The sequence below is a fragment of the Melampsora larici-populina genome, assembly GCF_000204055.1.
Source record: "Melampsora larici-populina 98AG31 unplaced genomic scaffold MELLAscaffold_11, whole genome shotgun sequence".
In the NCBI taxonomy this organism is placed as follows: Eukaryota; Fungi; Basidiomycota; class Pucciniomycetes; order Pucciniales; family Melampsoraceae; genus Melampsora; species Melampsora laricis-populina.
The window spans coordinates 1,519,936-1,547,585 of record NW_006768775.1 but is presented as its reverse complement, the minus strand read 5'-3'; the positions used below and the strand labels follow the sequence as shown (position 1 = coordinate 1,547,585).

Sequence of the window (27,650 nt, the reverse complement as noted above, 5' to 3'; positions counted from 1 at the left end):
TGTGAGTGTGTGATGAAAAAGTAGGAGAAAGTCAGACAAAGGCTCTGGTTTTATAGACCATTCGATAGCGCATAGAATTCCTTGAGACGTGGACGCACAATTGCTAGACATCAACTTCTAAACATCGTCCAACAGATCCTATCTACTCATGAGTAGAGTCCAAATCCTGATCATCTACATCGCGTGGGAACAAGGATGATCATTTGGACGCGTTGAATCCGAGCTCGGGAGGTGATCGGTTCGTTCTACAAACATTCAAGGCGGTGGAGGTGATATTGTACATTCTACTTTAGTAACAGCTACAAGATCATAGGGATCGGTTCATTTGCGTGTGATGATGGCCCATCATATCTATGCTCTCTATAGCTGTCTGCACGTGAACACATCAGGCAGCTTCTCCCTCGTGATGAATTTCAAGGATCATTCGACGCGGAGTCCGGCCGCTCTACGTTCCAATGTAAGTTATTTGAGACGTGTTCAAAATATCTTCACAGAGCTCCTCTACTCATGAGTAGATGGGATCTGTTGGACGATGTTTGGAAGTTGATCTCTTCATAGCAATTGTGCGCCCACTTCTCAAGGAATCCTATGCGCTATCAAACCAAGACTCGACTTCTCTTCAATCTTTTAACTTGATGCTCTTCTTCTTCCACTTATGGAATCTAAAAAAATATTCTGTTGATGATAGTTGAATACCAAATCCAGCCTGCTGTAGAAGATAATGTGGGATGTCTTTTGCAATAAGGAAATTCTTGCCTGGATGGTATGGTTCAGTTAATAAAGGACGTCAATTCAGGATGTGCATACGATCTTTTCACTCCACCCATGTCAGACCAGTAGTGTTGCTAATAACGCAACAGAAGACCTATCAATTATATGATGCATACCTCAAGTAAGCATTCTGGTCAAGTTCTTGGAGTTTCAGCAACAAAAGGTGTAGTCTCTTGAGTCATCTCACTCTTGCACCTGACATCGACCAGATCACCACTGAAGGGTATGCCTGTTGATATGCTCATCAAACCATTATAACTCTTGTAAAGTTAAAAAACTCATTTGAGTTGAATCATCAAAGACAATTATGTCAATATCAAGCCTTCGTAAAGTGTTTTTTAATCTACATTAACTCAACCTGAACTACATATTCTTCTTCGAGTGAACGTGAATCATATTCTCAAGTAACAAAAAGCAACAAGATAAAAGTCTTATTCAAGTCAGATGGTTACACTTGAGAAGTTGATCTTCTGAACTCATTAATTTTGTATACATAGTCGATTTTTAAGATTGAATTTCAAGAAGTTGTGAAATAAGAAGTCCATGTATAAAGTTACAGAGTTTCCACGATTTTGGTTCATCTTGAAAGATAACTTGACGACATCGCCTGTCAAAAAAACCAAGTAGAATGAATATTTGGAAAACTTGAATTCAACATGCTTTGAAAATATAAAACATATCCAAAGTTTATAAGTAAAGATATTACCCTAAAAAATGCAGGGTTAATCGCCCTGTAGTGTTCCGATTGTCTTGAATGATCATCAAAAATGGCTTTCCACAATTTAGCAGGAAGGTCTTCCAATTCGGAACCTTTAGACGTATAAATGGTCATCTTCTTTTGGTAACGTGATCGGTGAAGACAATCCATTTGGAGTAATAACCATCTGACAATCGATCTTCTAGCTACTTCATCAAAGATTCGTTCTGGATACTCTGTGAGGGGATCCGATACAAGGTACTGATGGAAAGATATTGACTCGAGCCCCATCTTAATGCAAGATGTCCAGTCTTCGAAATTATCTGAGCTTAAGACTTCTCTAGGAGCAACTAGATTCAGTGAAGTCATGATGAAGGCCGCTTGTTGTTGTTGTAGAGTTCCAGGCGGTCTCTCCATCCCTATTAAACTGTCGTATATAGGTAAACTGGATCACTCTTTATAGTTCGTAATCTCTTTGTTCGAGATCTGATCTAGACGGTTAAGAAAAGTTGACAGAAGTAACAGGCTTTTAAATGCGTGGTTGAGATATGAAATCCCGTGATGGAAAATATGTGAAAAGGGACTTACTTTACGATTGGACTTGAATGCCGTCGTCTGATGTACTTCAAGTTCTAGGCTGAGGAAAGCTATTCTGAACTTCTGAAAAAAAAGTTGAAAGGGCAGTGCTTCCCGCTGCCCGCGGTACCAAGACCCGCCCGTCACTGAATCGAGTGAGTGCTGGCCCCGCGGTGGTCGCTGGGTAAGTCAAAAAGATGCGCCAGCGGGGCCGAACGGGGAGCAAAGACATGCATATGTGCACGCCGCCAGCACCCCACAATTGACACCTGAAGTATGTAATGAAGGGTGGGGACTGGGTGCTTTTCCAAGAACACTCGAGAGTAAATGGTGGTGTGTGCTCAATGTTGGTAGACAGGAGCGAGGGCTTCAAATGGCTCTCATTAGTAGACTATACCACCAATTTTTGTTCACTTTTTCTGGACGGTGCCATTGAAAAACCAATCATTTTAAGAATTTACTTTTTTATCATCTCAATTTTACATCACATCTAGATTTATAAATATAAAAGATATCTATGTATAATATAAATTACAAAGCAAATAAAACAGGATTCTCTATAGAAGAGAAGTCAAAGAAACTGATTTGTGGAAGAATAAGATTTTTATTATTATAATTTGTATACAAATGCTAAAACAAAGAATATGAAAGTTGATTTACTTTTTGTGTATCAAAGAAAAAAATTAAAATGTCTAAACAAAAGAATATGCTCAGAGTCAAGGAAATTAAATAAAGTTATGGAACCACAAAAGAAAATTCTTTTTGAAGACTAGTTTGTTTATTAAGTCTTAAGAGTGAAGAGATTAGGGAATAAACAAAAGTTAAAGACATTGATTTTTGTTGAAGGAAAAGAAACATTCAAGTTGAATCAAACTGAAGTGAAATTAGATCTTGTGGAAACAAATAACTGTAAAAAAATAATGATCAAATGTTTTGAAATACCAAGTCATCTTGTAGCAAAAGATACCTATAAGTCTTTTAAGTAGATTGGAATTTAAAAAACGTCATTGAAAAGATTAAACAAATCAAGATCCAAATTGAATGAAGTTGAAATCGAAGTTGAGAATGATAATTTAAAGATTTTGATGAATTGATTTTCTTTAATTTTCGATGTTTAATCTTTGAGATTATTTTAGATTCATCTTCATCTTCATCTTTTTCTACATCTGCATCACCATCACCATCAGATGAGCTTTCAAACCTTTCAAATCGATTTCTAGTAGACATCCTAATTTTCGAAAGTTTCTTTTTTCTTCTTCTGATCCTTGGAATGTCTAAATTCGAATCTGATGAATCTGTTGAAGAATATGATGTTGCTGTTGAAGAAGAAGTATATGATGATGGTGCTGAAGAAGTATATGATGATGGTGCTGAAGAGGGATATGATAATGATGGTGATGATCTAGAATATGTCTGTTCAAATTGGGTATCAATGATTCCTTCGGTATTCATTTTTGAATTTAATCTGATTGATTCTACAAAATTGGGTGGTAATGATGATTGAAGTTGATTTGAAGTTGATTTTCTTGGAAATGGTGGTACATGAGCCATAGCATAAATCGGAATTTCTTGCATTTGTTGTGCTTGTTTTGATGTTTTCATTTCATTTCGATTAGAGTCTGTTCACGAAAGATTATCCAAATGATCGTCGTTTTGGTTTGGTTGATTATGTGATGTGAAGAAGAGTTGCAGAAAAAATGAGAATTAGTTTCTTTTTATCTTGGTTCGGTTTGAGAAAAAAAAGAAGATATTCAGTCTCTATATAGGAGTTACAATAATGAAGAACAATCTTGACCACAGCGCTACAAAGTTTAAAAAATCATTCTAGAATATCAAGTTCCTTGATTATGGATAGGAGAAAACCCCGGGAATCAAAAGATCACAAAATGTACGAAAAATCGTTATAGAAAAAAATACGAAAAACTAAACTGATAGAAATATAACTTACGTTCATGATGATAATTTAACCTGGGAATGATTTGTAAGAAATTAAGAATTCGAATGAAAAAAATCAAGAATATAGAAATGATTGAATAATGAAATATTTTGATAAAAATAATCAATGTCGAAATGAAAGTTTGAAAAAGATTAAAAAGTAAATCAAAAAGAAAAGTTAGACTCCTATTTTTGAATGAAAAACGAAAGATGACATTAGGAGTGTGAATCTCCTGTATGTTATATTTTTGAAGTTGATTTAAAAGTTTTGTGAATGAATGATAAGGGGTTAATGAAACCTTAGAGGTGAAGGATATAGCTTGACTCATTGATGCGAATTTTGGGTTGATTTGATCTAGAATTTTGAATTTATAAGAAATAAGATAGTGCTTGTATCAATCAAAAAAATATCAACTGGAATCGAGACGAAAATCTGAAGAACAGCAACAAAACAATCGGATTCCAGCTTAGTCAAGTTGCTTAAGAAACATCAATCAAAACAATCAAATACAAGGTGATAGATTGTAAAGAAAGTTGAAGGATTGATTTACCAAGTTTCGTGTGTAAGATGATCAAAGTTTTCTCTAAAAAACGTTTATCAATCTTCCTTGCCCCTCGGGTTAATCTACAATCGGGATGATGGATAAATTAAGTTTCTAGCACGAATGAGTTTTTTGCTAACCCGAGGATTTAAGGTACTTACATATGAGATTTTCTTTGATGTTGATCAGAAAGAAGAGGAATTATGCAAGCTTCAAATCGATTTCCGATGTTCTTGAATCGTGTATGGAGTTTCAGGAATCAGAGATGACGAGTAGCTAGTATTGATTACAATGTTTTTTGATTGGCAAGGTGCTGTTGTATCGAGAACTGATAGTCCTTTTGACTTGTGAGTTCTCCGTGAGCAAGATTGAGTATGATTAGATTTTTTGAATTTCGATTTGGTTGATAAAGTGATTGATGATAAGAATGAATCTTAGGTCCTTTATAGAGTTAAGATTTTATCTCAAATGAGTCAGATGCATCACGAGTACGATGAAGATGATGTTGTACTATAGATTGTAGAGAAATCGTACTATGGCTGAAGCTTATGCTATGATGCTCAATGTATAGACCCTTTAGATTCACCAAAGTATGTTTGATTTGACGAGATATGAGTTTTGAAGAGTAAAAGGATGTGCAGGAAGTTTTCTTATTAGGGATATCAAATGGAAGTGGGGATACAATCAATTAATGAATTTAACGAAAGCCGAAGAAATAGCGCAAGTGAAAGTGAAGATGATGAAGTCGAGTCTCGAGAGAGGCCTTGAAGTTTGAATAAGTCTTGAGTAAGATATAAGTTATCTTGCTGGATAAAATGCTGAGATTTTAGAAAAGTCAATGAAAGTATGTATTAATGAGAAGCAAAAGATAAAGAGTGATGATTGATTTGGAAAATAGTCAGTAACGGTGGATGATTGGACTGAGCCTTGAGGAAATGGAGAAAGATGAGGTGTTTAGAAATGAGTGGTACGATGACATAATTAGGAAAGGTAAGATTTTAGTTTAATAGAGTTGATGCACCGATGAAGATTCGATGTCTAATCCGCTTCATTCAACCACCATCCTCCATCTCGGTATGTATCCATCTTCATCTCCACAGACGATGACAAGTAACTGATGAGGTTACGCAAGAATGGACGTTCAACCGATCATGTAAGCTTAAGCTTAACGTCAAAGTTGAAAAATAGAAACTACTCAGATTGCTCTGAATTGTATCAAGATTGAATGCTTACTCGCAATTCGATGAGCTTGAAGCAAAATAAAGCCAATCAAAACAACAGGCCAAAGTTAAGGTTCAAAGTTGAAGATTATCATTCACATTCTGATATCTGATTTGTAAATAAGTATCCTCTATCTATTAAGCACCATGAAAGTCAAACTCAAATATACAAGTACGAAACTATAGAAGTACTATCATAACCTAAGGCGATGATAGTAGAAGTTCTGAGAAATGAGTCTTTTGATGGATTAGCCGTCTACGCTTTCGCTCGAGGCTGCTAGTGGTACGCGGAGTGGTGCCTTACACGGCACGCACAAACAAAGTCCTTTGTATTACTTTGTCTATAAACTGAAACACAAAGAACCCCTGTTTGCCGCCCGCCTATTGGCAGAATGGTGATGGTAAACAAAGACTGGTGATGGAGGCAAACAAACGTGTCAGTGTGTGAACAATCTGCCTTTTAAAACACGCTCGTTTTTTCCACGACTCTGTCCTCCACATCTATTATCAACTATCTTATTTAGAAATCGATCATTATTACTTACTATATCATTGACGTCTGGTATTTCCAAACGTCACACCTGCTCCCAGATGGCCATCTACTGTTAAAGGAAATTTCCTCGACAATGGTAGGCGCATAATCGGATGGTCTCTGATATATATCTTGAACGCTTCTGACGACCATCTTCCTAAATCTTGTATGTGATCTGACGGTAATCCTGCTTGTGCTAGCGCGGAAGCTCCTCCTGATCTCATCGAATGTCCTGATTTATTCTTATCGAAAAACGTATGAAATCTGTTTAAGAACCATGATCGCGTTGGTAAAGCTCCTGTGCTGGTAATGAATAGTGATGGCGAAACGATGAAGGCTCTGTCTCTGATTTTTAGATAATTCAGTAACGCTTCCACTGGACAAGCTCCTTCAATTGCGCATTTATTGATGATTACAGTTGATCCTAGAAAAAATGGATCCCCTTTATGATAAGGTAGTATGTATCTGATGAAGTTACCACAATTCGATACTTCCACTGATAATCTAGAAATCACCTTTCTAGTATCTCGGAATTGTTTACTGTCAGGTATTGTGATTTCTCCTAAACGATGTAACGAATGAAACCCTACAACTAGCATGGCGGTGAATAAAATTGAATCGAAATCTTTGTTTGAAGTAGATGAGACTAAAATGAGATCTGAGATAGATAATGGTTCTTTTCTTGCTATCGGTAAAGAAAATTGCTTCTTGCAGCCTTTGAGTACTTTTCTAACTTCTTGATGATTAGTTATGGATGTGATTTGAGGAAAAATTGGGGAGAATGCCGAAGCTATTCCTGATAAGTAAGCTTCTACTGTTCTTGGAGAAATCGGTTTGCCAGTTCTGTGGCTAATTCTTCTGCAGGAATAAGAGATGAAAGCAGATAAACAATTAATGGTCGGAATTGGATTATAATTTTCTTGTCGGCAAAAATTTAGGAATGAAATTATAGCAGATCTGTATTTCGATTTTGTAGACGATGCTAACGCTTTATCAGCATCTGATCTTGCTATCACGTCTAGAAGTTCTTTTCGGGAGGGGAACGACATTTCTGTTGTGGTCTGTAGGAAATCCGCCTTCTGGCAATTCTTTAAAGGCTTCTAGCTCCTCTACCCTCGCGCATGGCATCTCTTCATAAACTTCCGTGATTAGACCCCTTGATAACGCATCTGCGTAGATGTTCTTCTTTCCGGGTAAATGACACACCCACACATCCACCTTTGCTAGTAATATCCTCGATATTAACGCTGAAAACATATCTCTTACTTTATCTACTGGTCGGTGAGAAAGAAACAGATCACAGACGTTCGACGAATCGGAGCAAATTAGGATCTTTTTAGCACCTCTTTCTATCCCAATCAGGATACCATGACCTGTTGCCGCTAGTTCTGCCCAGTATATGTCCCTTGATGGAAGGGATAAAGCTGCATGAAACCCCTCGGCTGAATTCGGAAGCCACACCCCTATTCCGTGGTTACACACGTCTGCGGTGCAAATGAAATCCGCATCTTTTATCTGCCATACACATGATTCTAAGAATAAGTTTCCATCTGACTTCTCTAATTGATCTGCTAACCATCTAAGGTCTTTTTGTATAGTTTTGTTGTGCGGTACTATCAGTGATTTGTGAGTTTTCCCGCTGATCTTGTCCCATGAAGACTGCAGTGACCATCTTCCCATTGGAAATGAATTCAAACCCCAGGATGCCCATCCCAGCATCGATTGCCATTCTCTTAATGTCCTGGATTTTGATTTCGTGAAGTTTCGCAACGCTGATATTAAGTCTGATTTCTTCAGCTCCGGTAGAGTAAACATCATCTCATTCGCTTTGACCAAATGACCTATGATTTCAAGTTCTTCTCCATATATTTGTTTTTTCCATTCCCATGGAATGTTCAAAAGATCGAATAACATGAGTAGTTTTGCTTGGTCGAGAGGAACTTGATGTCCTTTAAACGGAACCATGGAACTCGCTGGACATACTCCCCACGTATCGTCCATTAGATTATTAATCCGAGTCAACCCCATACGTGTCCTTGCAATCCACAAAACCAGTGAAAAGAATGAACACCATAATTTCGGCGAAGCTGCCGATCCGAAATTTGCACATTTATCAATATGAAAGGTGTTTCCTATTTTGACTATTTGACGTATCTGCCATAATAAAGCCATTGCTAAGATACGATATGCATTTTGGACGTCTGATTTCCATAAAAGAAGTTTGATACCTCTTCTCTTCATCTCCACTATGTATGGTGCAAATGAAATTAAAGAATCGAACGATACTCTTATTCTATCCTTTATAATATAATCATTCAATGATGGAGATCCATAACTCATATCTGTACAGACCCTCATTTTTGATGAACCTTTCTTTTCTACTAACAATAAAGGAGAAACTTTCATTCCCGGTAGTAAAGTATAGAAACCTTCTGAGTATCTTCTTTCTGCTACTTCTGCGTCTCTGGCTGCTATTAGCAATTCTGGATGATCATTGCATATACCGTGATTCTTCACCATTATCGTTTTTCCAGATGGAATGTCTGCCATTGGCCAAAATCCTTCTCTCAAACCTGCTACCACCGACTTCACAAACGGTTGATTTGGGTGATCTGATAGGAGGAATTCGAACATCTTGACGTCTATTGGACATTCTAATGAAAATAAATGAGAATATTGATCTAATGCATATTTTGCACAAGGATCATCTTTGATGGAGGGTGGAGAATCTAAAGGTAAAGCTGTGAGACTTGAATCTATTGCGTTTGAATAACCTAGTGCTCCAGTCCAGTCCCATTCCAGCCCTCTTTTAAACTTCCTTATGCCAAAATCATCGTTTGTTAATTCCTTTGACAACCATTCTTTCGTATAAAAATCCCTCTCTTGAGAATTAAGTGCTAAATTTTCATCCTCAATTTTTATGAGTGATGCGCTTATGAGACTCGTAGCAGTTAATAAAGTCGCACATGTTATGAATTCGTCCTGATGGGCATTTATCGTTGTGGCATTTGTTAAGATTCCACCCTCCACATAACTGTTGACATATTGGGAGGTTTTTCGTATCCTTGACCTTACCGGCCCAGGGGTGCTCCATCTTTGGTTTCTTGTCGGATTTAAATCTAGAAGAAGATGCTCTAGGGACTTGTGGACTAGTGTGTGCGTATGACTTATCGTAGGTTGAATTTCCTCTGTACTTCTCTTTATCTGCCAGTGCCAGATGTTTGAGATGTGAGAGTTCGTCACTTGCATAGTCTGCAAAGGATAGATGTCTACGTGTGGCGAACGCTTGACGTAAAGCAATGTCGTACGGTATAACGTCTCGCCAGTTTCCCTGTCATGTTATATCATGGTATCATTTTGTCAGTATTTAACTTTTCCATGTATATATGGTATTATAGGTAGAGCGGTATAGGAAATATATGGACTAACCCTTTCGCGGAAAGTCCTTTCCATAATACGAAGATGCTTTTCATACTTCTTGAATGATTCTTCAGCACAACCCTGTAGTATGTACAACATATTACATCCAAATCAAACAATCAATATCAAGACTTCTGCGGTATATTGAGCGGTATGAGCTCTATGAGTTATGGACTCACAAATGCCAGACTGAGGGATTCCACCAAGTAAAACACCGCATCTCTCCATTCGGTAGCTTCAACAAACGGCTTCGGTTTGATTTTTGCTGCTGGGTCTGAATCTTTCGATCTTGATGCCAAACTGAAATTCGGGGTAATTGGTCCCGCGTTGATTTTTTCCAGATCAATGAACTTGTACTGAAGAAGATCTTGAACCAACGCATCTGGAAAGTTGTGAGATTTTCCCGAGTACCAAACGAAGTTAAACACCGCATCAAACAAGTTGTTGTCTCTGTACTCCTTAATGAGTTTGTTCATGTCGAGTGCTTCTTGAGGTAAAGGTTGATCTTCATTGTTCTTGTTTTTGATGAAAGACCATACATGATTTTTGTTCTTTTGAGTTCCTGATTGTGATTCGTCTGATGATGAATTATCTTCTCTACTTCTTCTATCTCTCTTTCTCCTCCTATTTTCTTCTCTAGACTCATTGTTTCTATCTTCTCTTCTCTCTTCATTCCTCTCTCTCTGATCTCCTCCTCCTTCACCTTCTCTTCTCTCGACTTCACCTTCTCCCTCTTGACCTCCTTGCCTGTTTCGTTCTCCGAAATGCTGAACGTTCTGAAGTAATTGCGTTGGTTGAATATATGGCGGTGTGTCTCCGATTGGCACACTTGGGTCTGGTGGTATTCCTCCAATCGGGTAGCAGAATCTGTTTGCTCTAAGATCCATCGCCACTGCTTCAGTCGCGAACATTGAGAAGTGTCGGTGGAAAAATTCGTGATCGAATGGTATCCAGTTCGCGAAAGCCGCCCTGAGAGTTGCCATCTCGTAAGCTCCACTTCCGCCACCTTCGTCGTACTCCTTAAGAAGTGCCTGTAAACCTTCTGTAACATCTCTGTTTTGATTCACCCAGTTCTCGGCCATCAACTTTGTACTTCTAACACAATTTTTATAACTTTCAAAAAATAAAAAAATTGTTCTTCTTGATTCTTATGATTTTAAGAGAAAAATTTTCAATCGACAAAAGGATAATAAGACTGAGGTGGATTACGAAAAAAGCTCTGTACGGATTTTGTAGCTGGTATGAATTCAGTAGAGGAATACGAAAGATGAGCTATTTCGCAACTACTTCGCAATAATTTTGTAATATCCTTCCCATATGATTATTCAATATTATTGAGATCCTATCCATCGCTTGTCGGACTTCTTTCCTTGGGGTAACATGTCTATGATCCTTACTGACATTTCCCCAACTCAACCTGGGCTGTCACTGTCCAGGCACTCGGATACTTTTCTTTTGTCGCTTGTCTTCTCTTCCATCAAAACTTATTCCACTCTGTTAATGGAACACCAACCGCGATGAGGATCCAACGATTGGATAAAGAAACGCAGAAGTCACTGTTTTTGTTATCCTCTTCATTGACAAGCTCATTGTCATCAAAATCGAGTCAACTGTATGCCTTTTTCTAACCTTCCTTTCAACAGGAATCAAACAGATTGAAGGATTCAATCTGACAAAATGCTTCTGGTTCCAGGATTTTAGAAATCCTAGAATACACAAATCCCATAAACATAAGCCGCTCTTCACTGATCGAACGTTTCTAATGATAAGGGTCATCATTGATTCAATTCAATCAAGATGTCTCTATAGGTTATATTTCTTCAAACGATGTTAGGGGTTGGGCGAAAAAGCGACCAACCGGTTTTGCGCCCTTGAGAAGTGAGTCAAAAAGAGCCGAAGATGGCCGAAATCAATTGTGTGAAGGTTTCACAGGTCTGCCGAGGTCTGCCGCTCTGCCAGGGACCCGAAGAGTCCCAAAGTCAGTCTTTGGCTCTGGTTTTCCTCCTCCAGCCCCCACCGATTGCTCAGCAAAATCCACACCAGGTGGTACTCGGGTAGACTGTTGCACCTTTCACAGAAGAGACCAGAGACCTGTAAAAGGTGAACAGAGCATTTGTGTGGCTTGTAGCGGCACAAATGGCTTAGCCCTGTAGGACTTTTGAATGGCGACAGCTTTGGAGTTGTGAAGAAACACTTCATACCGGTATATTTTTTTGCGACACAAAAAGACAGACAAAAATGTTTGTCAGTTTTGAGTGGCTTTCATATTGCTTTCGAGCAATGTCGAAAGCATTCCAAAATTTTTGAACTGCGACTGAATTGGGTTTGCAAACCGGTTGGTCGCTTTTTTGCCCAACCCCTGTTAACCGTCGACTTGAACAATTCGCCAAAGAACTGGATCCTGCGCGAAGCTTGGAAAAATTCCGCGTGGATGTCAGAAGTACGCACGCCGTTATTCTGTCGGGATGATCTCGTATAACTGACCAAAACGAGCATCATTGGCAATGCCTCGCTTCGCACGGTACTACATAGTACAGGCTCGGGTTGGCTACCTCGAGCCACTCGGGAATATACAGTCGGGTGATCCCCTTCGCGGTATACACCCGACAATGGTATGCACACAAATGGTGCAGCCCTCAAGAAGGAAGTCCTTGATGGTAGGTAAGGGTTCACGTGTTGTCAAATTTGGGAGAAAGTGAAAAAAATCTTTCACTCTCTTCTCTAGCCACCTCCTCATCTTGAAGCAACACACTAGTTTTCCTTCAGTAGTCTTCCTCTCTTCTTCTCCTTGCAGAAAGATTATTTTTTTTGATTTAAGTAAAAACCCACCCATTAACTGGGTGTTGAGAAGTCCACCCTTTCCAGGCCTGCTCTCATACTCACAGGTAACAAACCTCAGCACAGTTCTTATGCTTGTCTGGGGCTGATTACCCTGAGACCACCCCCACACCACATGTAAGATGATACTTACTTGACAGGGTAAGCTTGTGTAGTGGTAGATAAAGCCTGTGGAAAGGTTAGGGAGCTTAAGCCTTTATGATGATCAACCTATTGTAGGATGTTTGGGTTAGAACTTAGATGGTAGAGCTATAGGAGTCCCCTGCATATCTGTGCCCTGCTATCAAATGGACTTTGAAGCAACAAATCACCAAAACTATATTACAATATCTCTCACCTAGCTTGCCAATAGGGGTATTGAAAACTCCTGTTTCATGTCCCAGAAGTGTTCATAAGTGACATCCAGAAACTTCTGGGCACTCTCTAAAATGTTTCTGGATGTCACTTGCGGACACTTCTAGTAATATTTGAGAGCACCCCTAAACCTCTGGACTCCAAAGACTCTACTTAGGCTCTGTTTGGTTGCAGCATATTTTTGTACACTACAGTGAAAGTGTAATGCATAAACACCCAAATTCAATAGTAAAAGTTCAAACTCATAATTCATTGGAGTAAAAAAATAAGTGGTGGTAATCAAAAAATTGTTTGGTAACTCAAAACCAAACTCCAATTATTTTCCACCTTTTAAATTTTGCATCATCAATTCTCCTTTGATCATGTTGAACAAAACTCACACACTTGGTTCATTGATCTCAATTCAAACTAGTTGCTTGATCATTAATCAAAACTGTTTGATCACATTCTAACTACATTTTCTCATTATTGAATCAGGCTCAATAAAATAGAATGAAATTTTGTTATCTCACTTCAGCTAATGTTATCAACATATAAATATCTCAATCAGCTTGTCATGTTGCTCTGTACCTCATGTAATGAATGAGAATGATGATCTCATTGAAATGATGGAATTGATCAAATGATGACACTGGTCAACAATGGTGTTGATAGAGCTATGATATTCAAAAAGCAATGATATCAAAAAACAATCCTATAAGCAAAGTCATGATTTTGATGAGTTGATGATAGTGATAAAGTAATTAGATCATGAATTGATGATATTGATAAATCACCAATATTCATTGCAGTTTTTACTGACAAGATGATGTAGTTGGATGACAGGAGGTATGTATAGGATAAAGAATTGAGGTGGATGAGAGGAGGTATAAAGACGTGAGGTATGGGAAGAGGTCAACTTTTGATAAGTGAACTTTCTATGAACAGAGTTAATTGGAGGCAATTAAATTTAATTGGCAACAAGAATTTTGTAAAAATACCATTGAAATTATTTTGCTGTGATTGTGCAAATACCACAGTAGATTTAATTGCTACCAAAAAGGGCCTTAGAAGGCTCTGTTGCATAGATATGTCAGGTGTGCATAAAGTCTCCAAATTGGAGTTGAAATCCAGAAGTTTCTGGATGTAACTTCTGGAGACTTTTTGGGACACCACATACAAGTTTTGAATACCTCTGATATCCAAGCATGCACTTTTGAAAGACCCTGTAATACGCCTACAGAGGTTCCTGACATGAATTTCAACCTTTTTTTGGCAAGGTTTTTGGGCACAAAACAGTGCTTTTTGTACACCTATAGTACAAGACATAAAAATTTGTGTGAGAATGAAGGCTTTTGTTTGGGACAGCTTCCAGGCTTACAGCACTAGTATTCATCAAGATATTCCACTGTAACGGCCAAAACAGGCCAAAATTCAAGGGTCAGAATTAGGCCTTGGACACCAAAAAATTGTGCCTTTGCAATTTCTGCAGGGCCAGTTCATAGCCCTATTCTCAAGTCTCAAGGAGATACAGATGAGATCCATGGCTATGGTTGAATGTATTGACAGTCAACTTCAATCCAAAAATCAGGTCAACCAAGATTTGGATTACGCTCAAGAACAATCAAATCATTGAATGCTTATTTCCTCTTAAAAGACTCAAGTTGGAACACAATCTTTACCTCAAAAAGTACAAGCATCATTGTGTTGTAGCGCAAAATGTGGCCAAATTTCACAAATTTCCAAATTTCCAACACCAACAGGGCCTTGGCAAAAGTCCCTTCGACCTGTCTCGGCTGTTGCTTTGTCAAGTTATTCATGCTTTGGGTTGAGCAGTGTACTTCATTGTAATATTGAGATATTCAACCAACAATCTTCCTTGCTCCAATCTGTTGTCACTTGACAGAGCCTTGTCCAAAAGATGTAAGCAAGTCACTGTAAGATTTTTGTGCGTATAGAGTCGCAGTCAACTTTCTTCAAAGGTGATATTTCTTGCAATCTACATACCTTGCACTCAGAGACTAGAGTTTTTTTATTGGCAACTTGTACATATCCGCTGGCACTCTAATACTGGCCTCTGCGGGTGTATGTAGAAGATTGTCTTGCTTTTTATTCTGCTTGTTTTTGGGAAACGGGCGCGCCTGACGCGCCACAGTGGCAAACACGCCCTTCCGATGAAGCTTTGTCGCGCCCGGGCGAGCTCGCACACAAGCACGCGCCCACAACATGATAATTTTAGGGCATAATTTGACGTGGTCCTTGCTTGCAACTCTCGTCCTCCATAGGCACAAGTCCTTTAGAAGGTCTACTATTACTGTGAGATATGCAAAATGATAGAATTGGTCACCTTTGAGAAAAAGAATTGCTTGAGAACAAAGAATACGTGGTCTTGAATTTCGATACAAAAGGACATGAATGGCTGACATGTTACACACAAAGGCTTTCTGGTCCAGTCGTGTAAAACTTTAATGGTAGCGTAACATAAGTCCCATTCAAGCAGCACGACAATGATGTGGGCTGAGATGTCCTTTCTGTCATCAAAACTCTCTTGAGTCCGCGGCTCCAACCAAGTTCAAACCCTTCGCTTTCTGCATCTTCATTCCAATCCATACTTTCATCATCTCAACAAATTCTAGCCATCATCGCAACCCGTGTCCACCTCAATAACCTTTACAACAATGGGTGATACAACAAGCAGTTCAATCTCGCTCACTGCCGCCGAATTGGAACAGAAACTCTCTGATTTTCAGCTAGATGATATTCTCAGCTGTACTAAGATTGAACCCACATTAACGTTAGCCAAATTCAAAGATGTAGAACTCGATGATCTTGATGATCAAATCGCCTTAAAATTAAACGAATTGAAGAAACGATGCCCTACCTTCTCACAAAGTCAAGACTCTGCACCCTCTAATTGGATACTCAGACAGGAGAATGTACCAAATGATGATGAAGCAACGGGCAAACGGAGGTGGCTAGTGACGAGAAACATTGAAAACGATGTCGAGTTATCTATTGATGTAAGCAACCCTAATGTCTCTTCCCTTCTGTTGCTAATCAAGGGAACTCATGTCGTTTGATTCTTGAACCATACATAGCTCGACGAACTCGCAAACAAGCCGGAGAGTTCCTGATGCCGACGACTTCCGGATAAAATTTTCTAATACCCGTCCTCGCAATCTATTTCTGTCATAGACACCAAGCCGGACACCACATTTCGATTGATAGCGACCTTGTACACCATCTAACTCCTCGTCAATTAAAGTTACTGTACTCTCTCCAGAAGACTTCTGCACGGCTTCACTTTTGATATGATACTATTAGACCGACTCATTGCTGCAACAACCTTCAAACTCTTTGGCTTCGTTTCAAAACTTGCTCTGTTTTACTTTTGTGCTGTTGAGAATTCTTCTCTATACATCATCTACAACATTTAAATTCATGTCACATCTGCACTAGAATGCATTTTTTGGGGATTGGGTATTTTTTTTGACATTGTGTTTTCTTTTTGCTTCGGATTTTTCATTGAATATATATACATGATTGAAATAACAGACTGCATTGCAAACTTGTCAACTTTAACGTAACAATATATAAATGTCTATCTCCTCTGGAAACCTTGATCGAAGTTAGGATATCTATCATCCCCTCAGCACATCAAATTGGGTACATCCAGCAACTGGTAGGATCATGCTTATGAAACCACTTGATTTATACGCTCTGCTATAGTGGGTGGTGGTATCCTCAAAAGATGGTGGCTCAATTCATTCATGTGTCTTGACTCTGGATACAGTTTGTGGCAGTCTGGCTACTTGCCTAGCCTCCAAGATGGCCATGAGCCCCATCACGCATTCTATGTAAACCCAAGTCAGCTGGTCAAAGGAGCTGGAGGTAGCTGGAGGTCAGGCCATCAACCAGCCTTCAAAATTTGAACATGACCTGAAAATACTCACTGAGGTATGTTGATCCTTCTGATTGAGAATTTGTCCAGATGAAAACCAATCATGTTTTGCAAGCTTTTGGATTGGAGCATGCTGAAGATCACACGTGGTTTCAATGCCTCCTGGACCTTCAGATGCAAGCTTGGATCAACAAACAAGACATCCAAAAACTTTCCAATCATTTACCTTGAAGGTGTCTGAAAGGTGTAGAGATAATCAGATTTTTGAAACCAAAGATTGTTCAAGCTCCAATCATGAAAGAGTGTTCCAAACTTGGGCTGTAGGGGAAGCTCTTGTTTACAACATTATATATGATGCTGGTATAGTTGTATGTGGCAGTGGCACACATGTTTGCATCAGAGTAGGTTATCAGTGCTTGAATCATTCAGACTTTGTGGATAGAGTAAAATATGAGTTTCACTTCTACTAGGCATATGCTCACTTGGTTCTTCATGAGACACCTCGCTGATTGGTCTTTCAGGATGTGAACAGTTTTTCAAAAAATGCTTGCTGAGCCTGTATACCTTCCTTTACACATGATTGGGCTCTATAATCTCACACTTGACATGGGTTTTATGAGGTTTGCTGAAGCTAAACCCATACATTTTGCGGTTAGCAGATGATTATGGGTTGAGTATGAGGCAACGAACGAACGGTCTTGAACCACCATCACCAGTCGAAGCAAGGACTATAACGAAGCTGAGAACGAATATCAAATCAAGCAGAACAGAAATCAAGTGTGACACCATTAATCGTATTCATCATTCTCGATTTGATGTGGATCCTACAGAATCTATAAATCTCCAGATTCAACATGCCTCCGGATGGACAGGTTTGTGGTTTAACCTGACCTCCATATCATTCACTCATTGAAACCATCACCTTATTCATAATCGATCTTGACAACTTTCTCAAAAACCTCTTCGAACATCACAGCAACTACAATCAAAAGTTTCAAACGCTCGAGGACTCATCGTTCAAATCAAAAATGACCAAATTTTGTAAGTACAACTAGCGCTCCTACATGATTACTATGAAAGCCTTTGACTCTGACCCGCTTGATCTGTATTGCTTCCCTTTCAGAGCGAGCAAGGAATCGTACAAACAACTTTTGGGTGATCTCTTCAGTGCCATTGAAGACTTTGACCACGTGGGTGAACTTGGTGCTGGGTTACGCTATCGAACGATCTACCCGGGGTCGGATCGCGAAGCACGTTTGCATGCCTTTGTGGAAAAGTTCACAATCGGTGGCCAGTGGGTTTCTATGTCCTTTCTTTATACATTGATCGAAGAACTGATGAATATAACCATTCATCAGTTCACTCAGCGAATTAGATCTCACAATACCTACCAAAACCAAAGATTCGCCATCAGGATTCAAAGAGACTATACCTTCTTCTATCGGTGGCTCGATGAAAGAATCTGCGTTTGACTTGTCCACCCAACCGGTGATGATGGATGTTGATGACGTAGTCGACCAATCCAAATTGAACTTAGAGTCGGAGGAGACTTCGCCAGCAATCCACCAAATGTCGTTGGATAAAGAAGACTCATCACATATCTCATCCTTTGGTACTGAAAATGTCAAGCTTGGCGGTTCGGATTCACGCGCGGAGACGGCATCGCCCATAAGAGATGGGCTTGCAGACTCGTCGAATATACAAACCTCCAACACATTGAATCCTCCGCGCGCTTCTACTATCAATCCCAATATCCTCACACTCTCGCCGCGCAAAGCTCGCCCAACAAAAATGCCATCACTCCTATTTGATGGAGCTACTCAATCACCTCGGCCCAACCAATATGTCTCTCAAGACTATGTAAACAATTTACCAGCTGTTCCAGCCCCTATCATCACTAGTCGGCTGCTAGGTGCTCAGCCTCTACCCGGAGCCAACTCGAAGCATTGGCGTCGCCAGGCCGCCCGAGCTGGATTGTGGGTTGGACCAGGAAGCAATGAACTATCAAAGTTGAATATCAAGAACCATCATATAGGTCTCAAGGCGGCTTTGGGCCACCCCGAAAACGCAAGGGTCAAGTCTCACCCCGAGGCTGCTCGACTTAAAAACGTGTTGACCTCAGCTGACTGGAAGGCAAGTCGGCCGTGATTTGATTAACAACTATTCTACTTGAAGCCACACGCTAATGACTCGCCTAAAAATAGACTGTATTTGAGGAACTCAAGCTTACGAAGGCCTTGGAGGCTATCGAACGAAAGAAAGTAGAGAAGTCGTGGGCTTACACTCAACTCAAAAAGCCTCGTATCGCTCACATCACAAAGGCACACTGGGATCATCTATTAGACGAGATGGTTCGTGGCTCTGATCTCAAGACATACAAATGACATGTTGTTCTCATTGTATCTCTTTTTATTTTCTTTAGTCATGGCTCCAGACTGACTTCCGGCAAGAACGGAGGTGGAAAATTGCGACTGCATATCATCTCGCCCACAAAGTAAAAGAATGGCACCACTCAGACTCGACTGGTAGAAAAGCCCTTCAAGTTTCTGTTTGTACAAATAGCGAAAATTCACAAGAAATCAAAGAAGACCAAGACCAAACAAATGCATTGGATGCAACGGACATATCCAACGTTTCGGCTGGGCCACCTGAAGATGTCTCACCATACGCATCATCGAAGAACTCGCCGGCAACCTCTCGGTCCATGAAATCACTCAAGGGCTCAATTCTAGCGGATACGAGTACAGGCGCTACATCTCGCAAAGGAGCTCTGGGCCCTGAAGGCGCGGTGTCACAGAACGCTGACTCCCGTAAATCCCATCAGCGGACAACACTTGCCAGGATGTCTATATTTAACATTCCACCTGACCAGACAACCATCGAGCTAGACGAAAAACTTTTGGATGGCGCATCTTCTCAATCAAACTCTGATGTACTTGAAAGATGTGCATTGCACAAGATGTTCAGCGATCTTCCTTTGTTTGGCGATCTGGATCATCTATCTGACAAGCGTGCCGATGAAGCAAGCCCTTATCATGGTCGTATCACTCGAATTCCTAAACATCTTGAATCAAAACCTTTGCTTGTTAGCACCCTGAAACCCTCGGAAAATTGTGTAGGAGGGCAATGGAAAAACTTATCGGCATGGTCAGTAGAAGACTTGCGTGAATTGCCTGAAGGAAGGACGGAAGTTATACCGAATTCCACTTATCTATTCTCCGGGCGGAAATCTCGGGAATCTAAAGAAAACAACACGACAAACAACTCTCCATCTGTACCGTCTGAAAACAAGGGTCCCAAGCAGTCTTTGTCGTGGACTACAGCGGATGAAAATTTGTTAAAAAGCTTATGCACCACTTATAATCTTAACTGGGCTATCGTTGCTGACATTTTCAACGTGACATCAACTGGTTCTTTGATGGGCCGTGTCACGCCACGAGATTGTTTTGAATGCTGGAGTCGCTTGAATCAATCCTCAAAACCTACAGAAGAGGCTATACCTCCAGTCGCTGAATCTTCACCAGGGCCATCAGTCGAGACCGTGCCGGCTCCGCCGAATCCTCTACCAGTGGAAGAATCTCTACAATCAGAATCGATGCGTGAAGACGAACTCAAACGTCCCTCTACTTCCTCCCCGCCTCCTGCTAAACGTGTCTCCCGTCAAGTAGCTGTTCATGAGATTTCGCAACGAGTAAGAGAGAAGCGGGCCGAGGACGAAAGAAAGCGGGCGGAAGAGCTACGCAAACTCAGTAAGACTTAGATATGTATAAATAATTATTCCGAAGCTAATCATTGATACTGAATTTTGTAGTGCCACCCGGTCAACCACGGACAATTTGTTTAAATGCACACGAGACGCACGCGCAGGCTATCAGACCTTATATGACGCCCCTGGAAATGTCCGTTTTGAAAGCCGAAAGGGATCGGCAAAGCCAGGTCGCTCTGGAGATGGCCAAACGACAATTTCAGATGCAGCAGGAGTCGATAATTCACCAGGCCCGAGCTGCTGCTGCTGCTCAAATCCCTCTTCGAAATGGTGCTAGCATTCATGCAAATGGTAACATACCTGCTCGTATGGTGTCACAGCCACCTATCACACAAGGGAAAAACGGGAATGCATCTGGAGCCAGTCTAAACCGTCAACTCAATTCACAACGCTATGGAATAGGGATTGGCGGAGGATCTCCCGCCAATCCAATGACACAACAGAACATACACCCACCACTTGGTAATATATCTGCTACGAGTACAGCCACAGCCACTCACCCTTCTGCAGTACAGCAGCTACCTACCATACCAACTCAGGCCTTTCAATTAAACCCAAGTCTTCATACGCTTGCGAGCTCCGCTGCTTCTTCTGGACCGACAGGCCATCCTACGTCCGGACCTTCCCTTGCACACAACATATCGCAAGCTAATAATGTCACTCGAACTCTTTCACCTCTTCAACAACAGCAGCACTTGCAGCAACAGCAACAACAACAACAGCAGCAACAGCAACAGCAACAGCAACAGCAACAGCAACAGCAGCAGCAGCAGCAGCAGCAACAGCAGCAGCAGCAACAACAACAACAACAACAACAACATTTTGATCAACAATTACATGCTAGCCAATACTCGCAACCACAGATACAAATCCAACACCCACAGTTGCAACATCTTCAACAACAGTCACAACTATTCTTTCAAAATCCTACAGCTCAGCAAAACACACTTCAAAGATCTTCTGGTACTACAACCACTCAAAGTAGAGCTACACCTCCTTTAGCTAGTTCACCTCCTAGACCTCCTTCAGCTTCAACTAATCATCCTGGACCAACAACATAGACTACATAGTTAAATCTGAAGTGATGATTTGATTTGATTTAGAGGACTTGAAATTCATTGGAATTGAATCAAATATTTGTATTAGTTTTGTACTATATATATCTATATTCTGTACTTTGTGATTTTTTTTTTGAATTTCTATTATATTTTTTTGCTAAACCTGCATAAGATTGTTGATGATATGAAGGTTTGGTAATTGATTATGTGGAAATGATTTTATGATGAGTTGAAATCTCAATGAGTGGCAGTGTGAACTTAAGATGCAAAGCTGTGCAATAGGTACCTCAAAATGGTCCTTGATTTTTCAGGTCATAAGCATCATTTCACTCAAGGTCTTGAATATATCATCCAAGGTAGATGATGCCTAGATTGATCTTGTTTGAAAGTGGTACTATAAATTTCAGAGAGCTTACTATAGCAGCAGTGAGACATTAAATATTGTGTACAAAGTGATCAAACCATTTCAATCAATGTTTTCTATTTTTGGCATTTGTATATTGTGCCTTCAAACTAGAAAAAAAATAAAAACTTGAAAAGAAAATCTTTGAACCATGTAATTTAGATACAACTGATACAGAGCAATAGTGCAATGAAAGTTTTCCAGTACATACTTTTTTGCTTCTTCAGAATTGTGAAGCCCTATGAGGAAGGACAGGCAAGGCCCCCTCCAAATACAAAACCTAACTTTGTGATTGCACTACAGCCTTGTATTATTGTAATTACACGGTTGACAATTTTTCTTTTTGACATTTCAATTTTTCACTAGGTTGAAGGCACCTATTATTATTTTTGTGATTTTTGTTTGAGGAAGACTAACCTCTATAAAGAAACTAAATTGCCCAGTTGTTTTCAACTGGGTCAACTGGGTCTGGTTCTGTTGATCTTTCTTTGAAGGAATTTAATCTCACTTATAGAATTCTTCACTTCTTTGTTACCTTTGATGTGATTTTGGGCCTGGTTTGTTCCCTTCCCAGACTGAACTGCAGCCTATAAGGGAAGGATTCACCACTACTACAACCATATGTCTGAGTGGTGTAAGCCTCCTAATCTAAGGAGTGAGCCAAAGGCTTATGAGTGGGATGGTATTTTCTGGTACCAGATTTACTTGATAAAAACTGATAAATAACATCACTATGAACCTGGACATGTAATGATTAGAACTGGTTTTGATATTTATCTGGTGATAGTGACCTACAGGGCAGAAAGCCAATCAATGTCTACAATTCACCAGAGTCTGAGATAAATCTGGTACAGACTATTCTCAATGAGACACAATGTTTGCAGTGGATATGTATATATGGTGAAGGAAGTTTGGCAGAATTTTCAATAGTCATGGTGTAACTCAAAAGACGGAATCAGCCCTTTTTAGCTCAAAGTCTTTGTTGTATTTTATAGGAAGTGGTAATGTTTAGTAAGAATTTCACATATGCTAATCACCATTATGGATGTAAAGTTGATCAAGTCTCTGAACAGCTTGCTTCCCGTGTCATACTTTCAAAAGTTGCAACGTGAACTAGAGTGCCTTGAGGTTGATATTGACACTGGAGTCCTTTGAAAGCACTGATTGTCTTTCAAAGTTGAAGTTGAAGTCCTACTACAATCTCATTACAGCTGGGGCAAGCGGGCACAGAATTGAAAGCTTGCTTTGATGGACATCAAACCCATGATTTGCTCGGTGTTTTCAAGAAATGTACCTATTCGTATGATTTCAAAGAACGCGACTAAGTTTGGATACAGCATAAAATTAAAATTAAAATCAAGAAGAACAATTGTACAAGGAAAGTATGAAGAATCTCACTACAGCCAGTAAAGGACAAGAAAAAAGGGAGTGAAAATGGAAGACAAATATTGACACTTATTGATGGAATATTGACATATCAGTTCTACATCGACACATTTTGAAATGGAAAATTTGATAAATAAAATAAAATAGTTTTTTTTGGATGTTTTGTGATTTTTTTAGGAGTTGATTGGTTCGATGATGGAAAGATATGAAATATACTACGTAATAAAAACAAATGAACGAAAGCAGGTCGTTGACTTGATGAAACAAGTCCATAAAGGGGCCAAAATCAGCTTGGGGGAAGTTAAATCTCAAATGTCTCCGTCAAGTGCAATTGGTTAAGAGTTGAGGTTGGATAGGACTGGGGTGTTTAGAGGATGCCAGGCAGCAGAGCAAACTATCACCGCGTCTCAGATTCTTGAATAGGTAAAGGAGATTCGGATCCGACAGCGCGTGATGGGATCGATCCATTGAGGTTCTTGTCACCTTGTTCGTGAGAATCAGATCTCTGAGTAGCCGCTCTCGACTTATGTTGAGAGTTTGATTGAGAGGGTCGAAAGAGGTCGGTATTGGAGTTCAAACAAGAGTTGGTCGGGAACTTTCTTCGCCATGACTCGACTGCATTTGAGATTAATTGGGATTGTTGATCTATAAGACGTTGTAGTGTGATAGAGACTGGGCTGGAAGAAGAGTTATAATCTTGACGGTGAACCAAGGTAGGAGCGGAGGAGCTGGGCGATTGCACGGAGGTAGTCAAATATTCCGAATCCAAAAAATCACAACCCATATCGTCACTTTCATCCAGGCCCATGGCAGGGTCTTCCAGGATATACGAAGTGTAGATATCGGCATCTGGATCGTTGATGAGCTGAAAAAGACATGATGATGAGCCTGCAGTACATAGTCATGCTTAATCTTAGAAAATCAATGATATAAAGGGTGGACTAACAAAGCTGGGCATAGGGAAGTCGTAAGACACGAGACACTTGTTGTAATCCCGGTCGATAGAGCTTGACATGCGTTCAGGTTCAAAGGAAGACATGGTAGTTGTTGTATGAAAGGATAAATTGGTGAACTCAAAAAACTAGGTAGGATGTTCCAGCAAGTCTTGTCTCAAACAATTGTAAGTCTTAAAGTACCGCTCTCTTGTGAGTGATAGGATGCAGGGTTCAAATATATGCGGAAGAAGGCGAGAAGGGCAGGGTGTTTCAAAGGCTGATTGAAAGCGGCTGCGAGGGTGAAGAGGGGTGAAGTGGCGAGTTTAAAGAAAGGACTGACTTCGATGAAATATATTCATGAATTGATACTGATGTGATAACTCCCCGTACGAAACACCCATCTGATTTGGTTGAGATTGAATAAGCCTGTCAAGCTTGTTTTCGCACAATAATGAAGTGTTCCAAATGTGAATTTCCAAATTCAGTTCGGCGGTGCTGCATTGGTTTTAATTTGATCCCCATCAAAATAGATCAAAATGCCTCGAAGCGTGCGAGAAGCAGCATGGGACTGGGATAAGTTTAGATCACCAGGCTCCAATAGGTAAGAACGTTGTCGATAAATTAAAATCAAACTTCAATCCCAAGCTCACTCCCAAGAACCTGTCAATCGGAGTATGTACATAATTATAGCCTCAGAAGCGAGTCTTTACAAGAGCCTCTTCCCTCTTGCTCTTCCAAAGCTTTGCCATGTATTGGTCAGAGTCATTTATCACATCTCGAAGATATTCCCTAACTCTACCCGGAAGAGTTGGGCAGATTGGGTGGAGGTTTAGGGTAAAGTTTTGCAAATGCATACTAAACTTCACCCCGAATGCTACTCATCTTTGCCTGATCATATACAGTCATTTTCAAAAAGCTTGCCGAAATTTGCCCGCAAAACTCGAGCAATTTGGCGGTGAATTAGCGGCAAGCTTTTTGAAAACGACTGTAGCAAGCGGAATTGCTCAAGTGTTTCAAAATATATTTTATAATCGGCCATCTCATTCCAAACCAGTCCGCTTTCCTCACACTTGGAAGTCCGATTTTATAGAACGACTGAATTAGTGCAGAATCAAACCTACCTCATATGATCGAGGCTTGAATTGGTAGTTGTGATGACTTTCTCAACTTCCCACATATATACATGATGTTGTTCGGGGCATAATTGACTGTGTAGACTGAAGTGTGCATTCCACTTCTTTCACAGGCGGTATATAATAAATGCGTCTCAATCAGCCTCTTTCACTTGTTGCTTTTATCTTGAGCTATCTTGAGTAATTTTTACTTTGAATAGCTGTGCAATTCGCACTTTCACTCGGGTGCAATTATAAATTAAACGCTGTGAGTACAATGGTGGTTAGTTCAACTTAACTACAGAAGTTTCTATATTGCCTTTGATTACAATCACAGTAATCAGGAATACAAATGCAAAGTCCACTAAGCAGACAATTCACTCAAGCAAATAGTGAGGTGGGTGCAAGGTGAAGCTTAGTAATGAGGTAGAATGAGGTTCATTGATTAGATAGTATATGGGGAAATACTATCACATTTATAAAAGGATTGCGAAGAGTTATGAATCAAACAGAAATGGTCATATTCTATCTTGCATATTTGTTTCTTGCATGAATTATCTTTGGCTTTGTTCAAGCTCACAGCTATGGGATCTGTCTTCTTGACTGTTGGGTACTTTTCAGCATTTTGTCTCTAGAAGTTGCATCCTAAGAGGTCTTATGATATGATTGTCAATGAACTAGAGCTTCGGGGGCGGCTCGCCGCCCTCCCGGGAATAGCATCATGCTGCTCCCTTGCACATCCTCATTGTCATCATCATGACCAAAAGTCTATCACACCTAATGTTGCACCCCAAAGAGCCATAGCCCCCCGTCTCTAGTCCCCCCCGCTCATGCCACTGCCTCCCTGGTCCATTTTTCCACATTGCAGTGCGGCAAAAATCTCTGGTCAACACATGCCATCCCACATCACCACCAATGGGGCTGAACCTTCATCATTCTTGCCCTCTCCAGACGTGTTTCCGTATTAAATTGAAGCAGATAGTTGAGAACCACACTGAATTCAATCTCCCAAGTATTTGTGTCTATTTGATGACCAATGACATTGCCCCACAGTGTGATCACATTACCCACATTCAGAGTGCCCATACTCAAGTTGGTTGTGATGTGTGAATCAATGAGATAGACGGTGTAAAGGTGTTGATGCTGTGACATTGAGATCGAAACAGTCAACTTAGTGGTGTGTGACGGGGAGTGCGAGTTCCTTGGCTGATAAGTGCAGCTCTGATGCAACACCTTTATATATTTGACAGCAAGCCCATTGGGAGTTCTGTTGCAGCATGACCATTTTCCAATCAAGCCAACACCCTGTGTGGTGACTTTATTAAGGAGACAGTTAAGACAAACTTTGGCATGGTTAAGAGAAATAGCGTTATTTGGCTATTCAAAGATTGTGGAAATGCTGTTGATACTGCCAGCGGCAACTTCACCATTGATTTGGTAAGCATGATTGTGTCTCAGTGAGCTTCCATTCCATTTGGTAACAATTGGGACCTTGACACCTTGGAGTGTGTTGACATTGATCTTTATATCAGTTTCAAACATCTGATACATAGGGCTAGCATTATAGCTGGCCAATTCAGTCTGAAATAAACGCAGCTTTAGCGTAATCACATATTGACGGAGCTAATGACATACCTTGGCTTTTGTCAAGTAGATGCTGCTGAAATGTAATGGAAAGTGCAACAAAGAGTAATTTTTCATTGAGGGAGTCATACTTATTGAGAAAGTGGTAAATGGGCAGGATTATGTGACCAAAGGTGCAGAAATCAGTTTGCAGTGGTCTCAGCAGAGATGGATAAGAATGATTTAGGTGATCAGGAATGAAGATTAAGTATTCTAAACTGTGATTTTATAAATTGATGTTGCTAGATGGCATTTAACAATTGTCAACCAGGCTAGTCAGGTTGTTTGCTCTTTTGACTAACACATTTGCAATCTTGAGGTTGGTAGCACGTATCAATGCTAGTTCATTTTGATGGCAATAGGCTGTCACTGAGTATTACATCAGTGTTGTGGGCTCCGTCATAGAGCAATGAGCAAATGGCTGGGCCCCGTGACTGATGTAGGAAGCAGCAGAGTAAGAATCACTGCCACGGTAGCTGGCTTCAGCGGCTAAAAGATAGTGGCAGTGTTCAACAATTCATCAAAAATAGCGGCATAAATTGACACAAAAGTGAGCATAGTGACACCAAGTTGTTTTCAAAATGTATAACATCTGAGCCTGG

The 27,650-nt window shown here is 40.1% G+C and overlaps 6 protein-coding genes across 6 annotated transcripts; 2 read left to right on the top strand and 4 right to left on the bottom strand.

Annotated features, from left to right (window-relative positions):
- Nucleotides 1-1,263: 1,263 nt before the first annotated feature.
- On the bottom strand, nucleotides 1,264-1,670 carry MELLADRAFT_71442 (uncharacterized protein; the record flags this gene model as incomplete). The annotated part of the gene is made up of 2 exons (XM_007408073.1): nucleotides 1,264-1,378; nucleotides 1,478-1,670. 2 exons carry the CDS (start codon nucleotides 1,637-1,639, stop codon nucleotides 1,349-1,351), a joined length of 192 nt encoding a protein of 63 aa, XP_007408135.1.
- Nucleotides 1,671-2,489: 819 nt separating this feature from the next.
- On the bottom strand, nucleotides 2,490-3,646 carry MELLADRAFT_116002 (uncharacterized protein; the record flags this gene model as incomplete). Its single annotated transcript, XM_007408072.1, has 1 exon — nucleotides 2,490-3,646. One exon carries the CDS (start codon nucleotides 3,644-3,646, stop codon nucleotides 3,023-3,025), a length of 624 nt encoding a protein of 207 aa, XP_007408134.1.
- A 5,538-nt stretch (nucleotides 3,647-9,184) lies between these two features.
- On the bottom strand, nucleotides 9,185-10,775 carry MELLADRAFT_104988 (uncharacterized protein; the record flags this gene model as incomplete). Its single annotated transcript, XM_007408071.1, has 3 exons — nucleotides 9,185-9,604; nucleotides 9,703-9,774; nucleotides 9,873-10,775. 3 exons carry the CDS (start codon nucleotides 10,773-10,775, stop codon nucleotides 9,185-9,187), a joined length of 1,395 nt encoding a protein of 464 aa, XP_007408133.1.
- A 4,767-nt stretch (nucleotides 10,776-15,542) lies between these two features.
- On the top strand, nucleotides 15,543-15,944 carry MELLADRAFT_61858 (uncharacterized protein; the record flags this gene model as incomplete). The annotated part of the gene is made up of 1 exon (XM_007408129.1): nucleotides 15,543-15,944. One exon carries the CDS (start codon nucleotides 15,543-15,545, stop codon nucleotides 15,942-15,944), a length of 402 nt encoding a protein of 133 aa, XP_007408191.1.
- A 1,675-nt stretch (nucleotides 15,945-17,619) lies between these two features.
- Nucleotides 17,620-21,592, top strand: MELLADRAFT_84748 (uncharacterized protein; the record flags this gene model as incomplete). The annotated part of the gene is made up of 7 exons (XM_007408130.1): nucleotides 17,620-17,637; nucleotides 17,742-17,806; nucleotides 17,889-18,059; nucleotides 18,124-18,838; nucleotides 18,970-19,116; nucleotides 19,188-20,514; nucleotides 20,577-21,592. The coding sequence occupies 7 exons, from the start codon at nucleotides 17,620-17,622 to the stop codon at nucleotides 21,590-21,592; spliced, it is 3,459 nt and encodes a 1,152-aa protein (XP_007408192.1).
- A 1,647-nt stretch (nucleotides 21,593-23,239) lies between these two features.
- MELLADRAFT_77351 (uncharacterized protein) lies at nucleotides 23,240-24,747 on the bottom strand (the record flags this gene model as incomplete). Its single annotated transcript, XM_007408070.1, has 2 exons — nucleotides 23,240-24,243; nucleotides 24,325-24,747. 2 exons carry the CDS (start codon nucleotides 24,415-24,417, stop codon nucleotides 23,776-23,778), a joined length of 561 nt encoding a protein of 186 aa, XP_007408132.1.
- Between the last annotated feature and the right edge of the window lie 2,903 nt (nucleotides 24,748-27,650).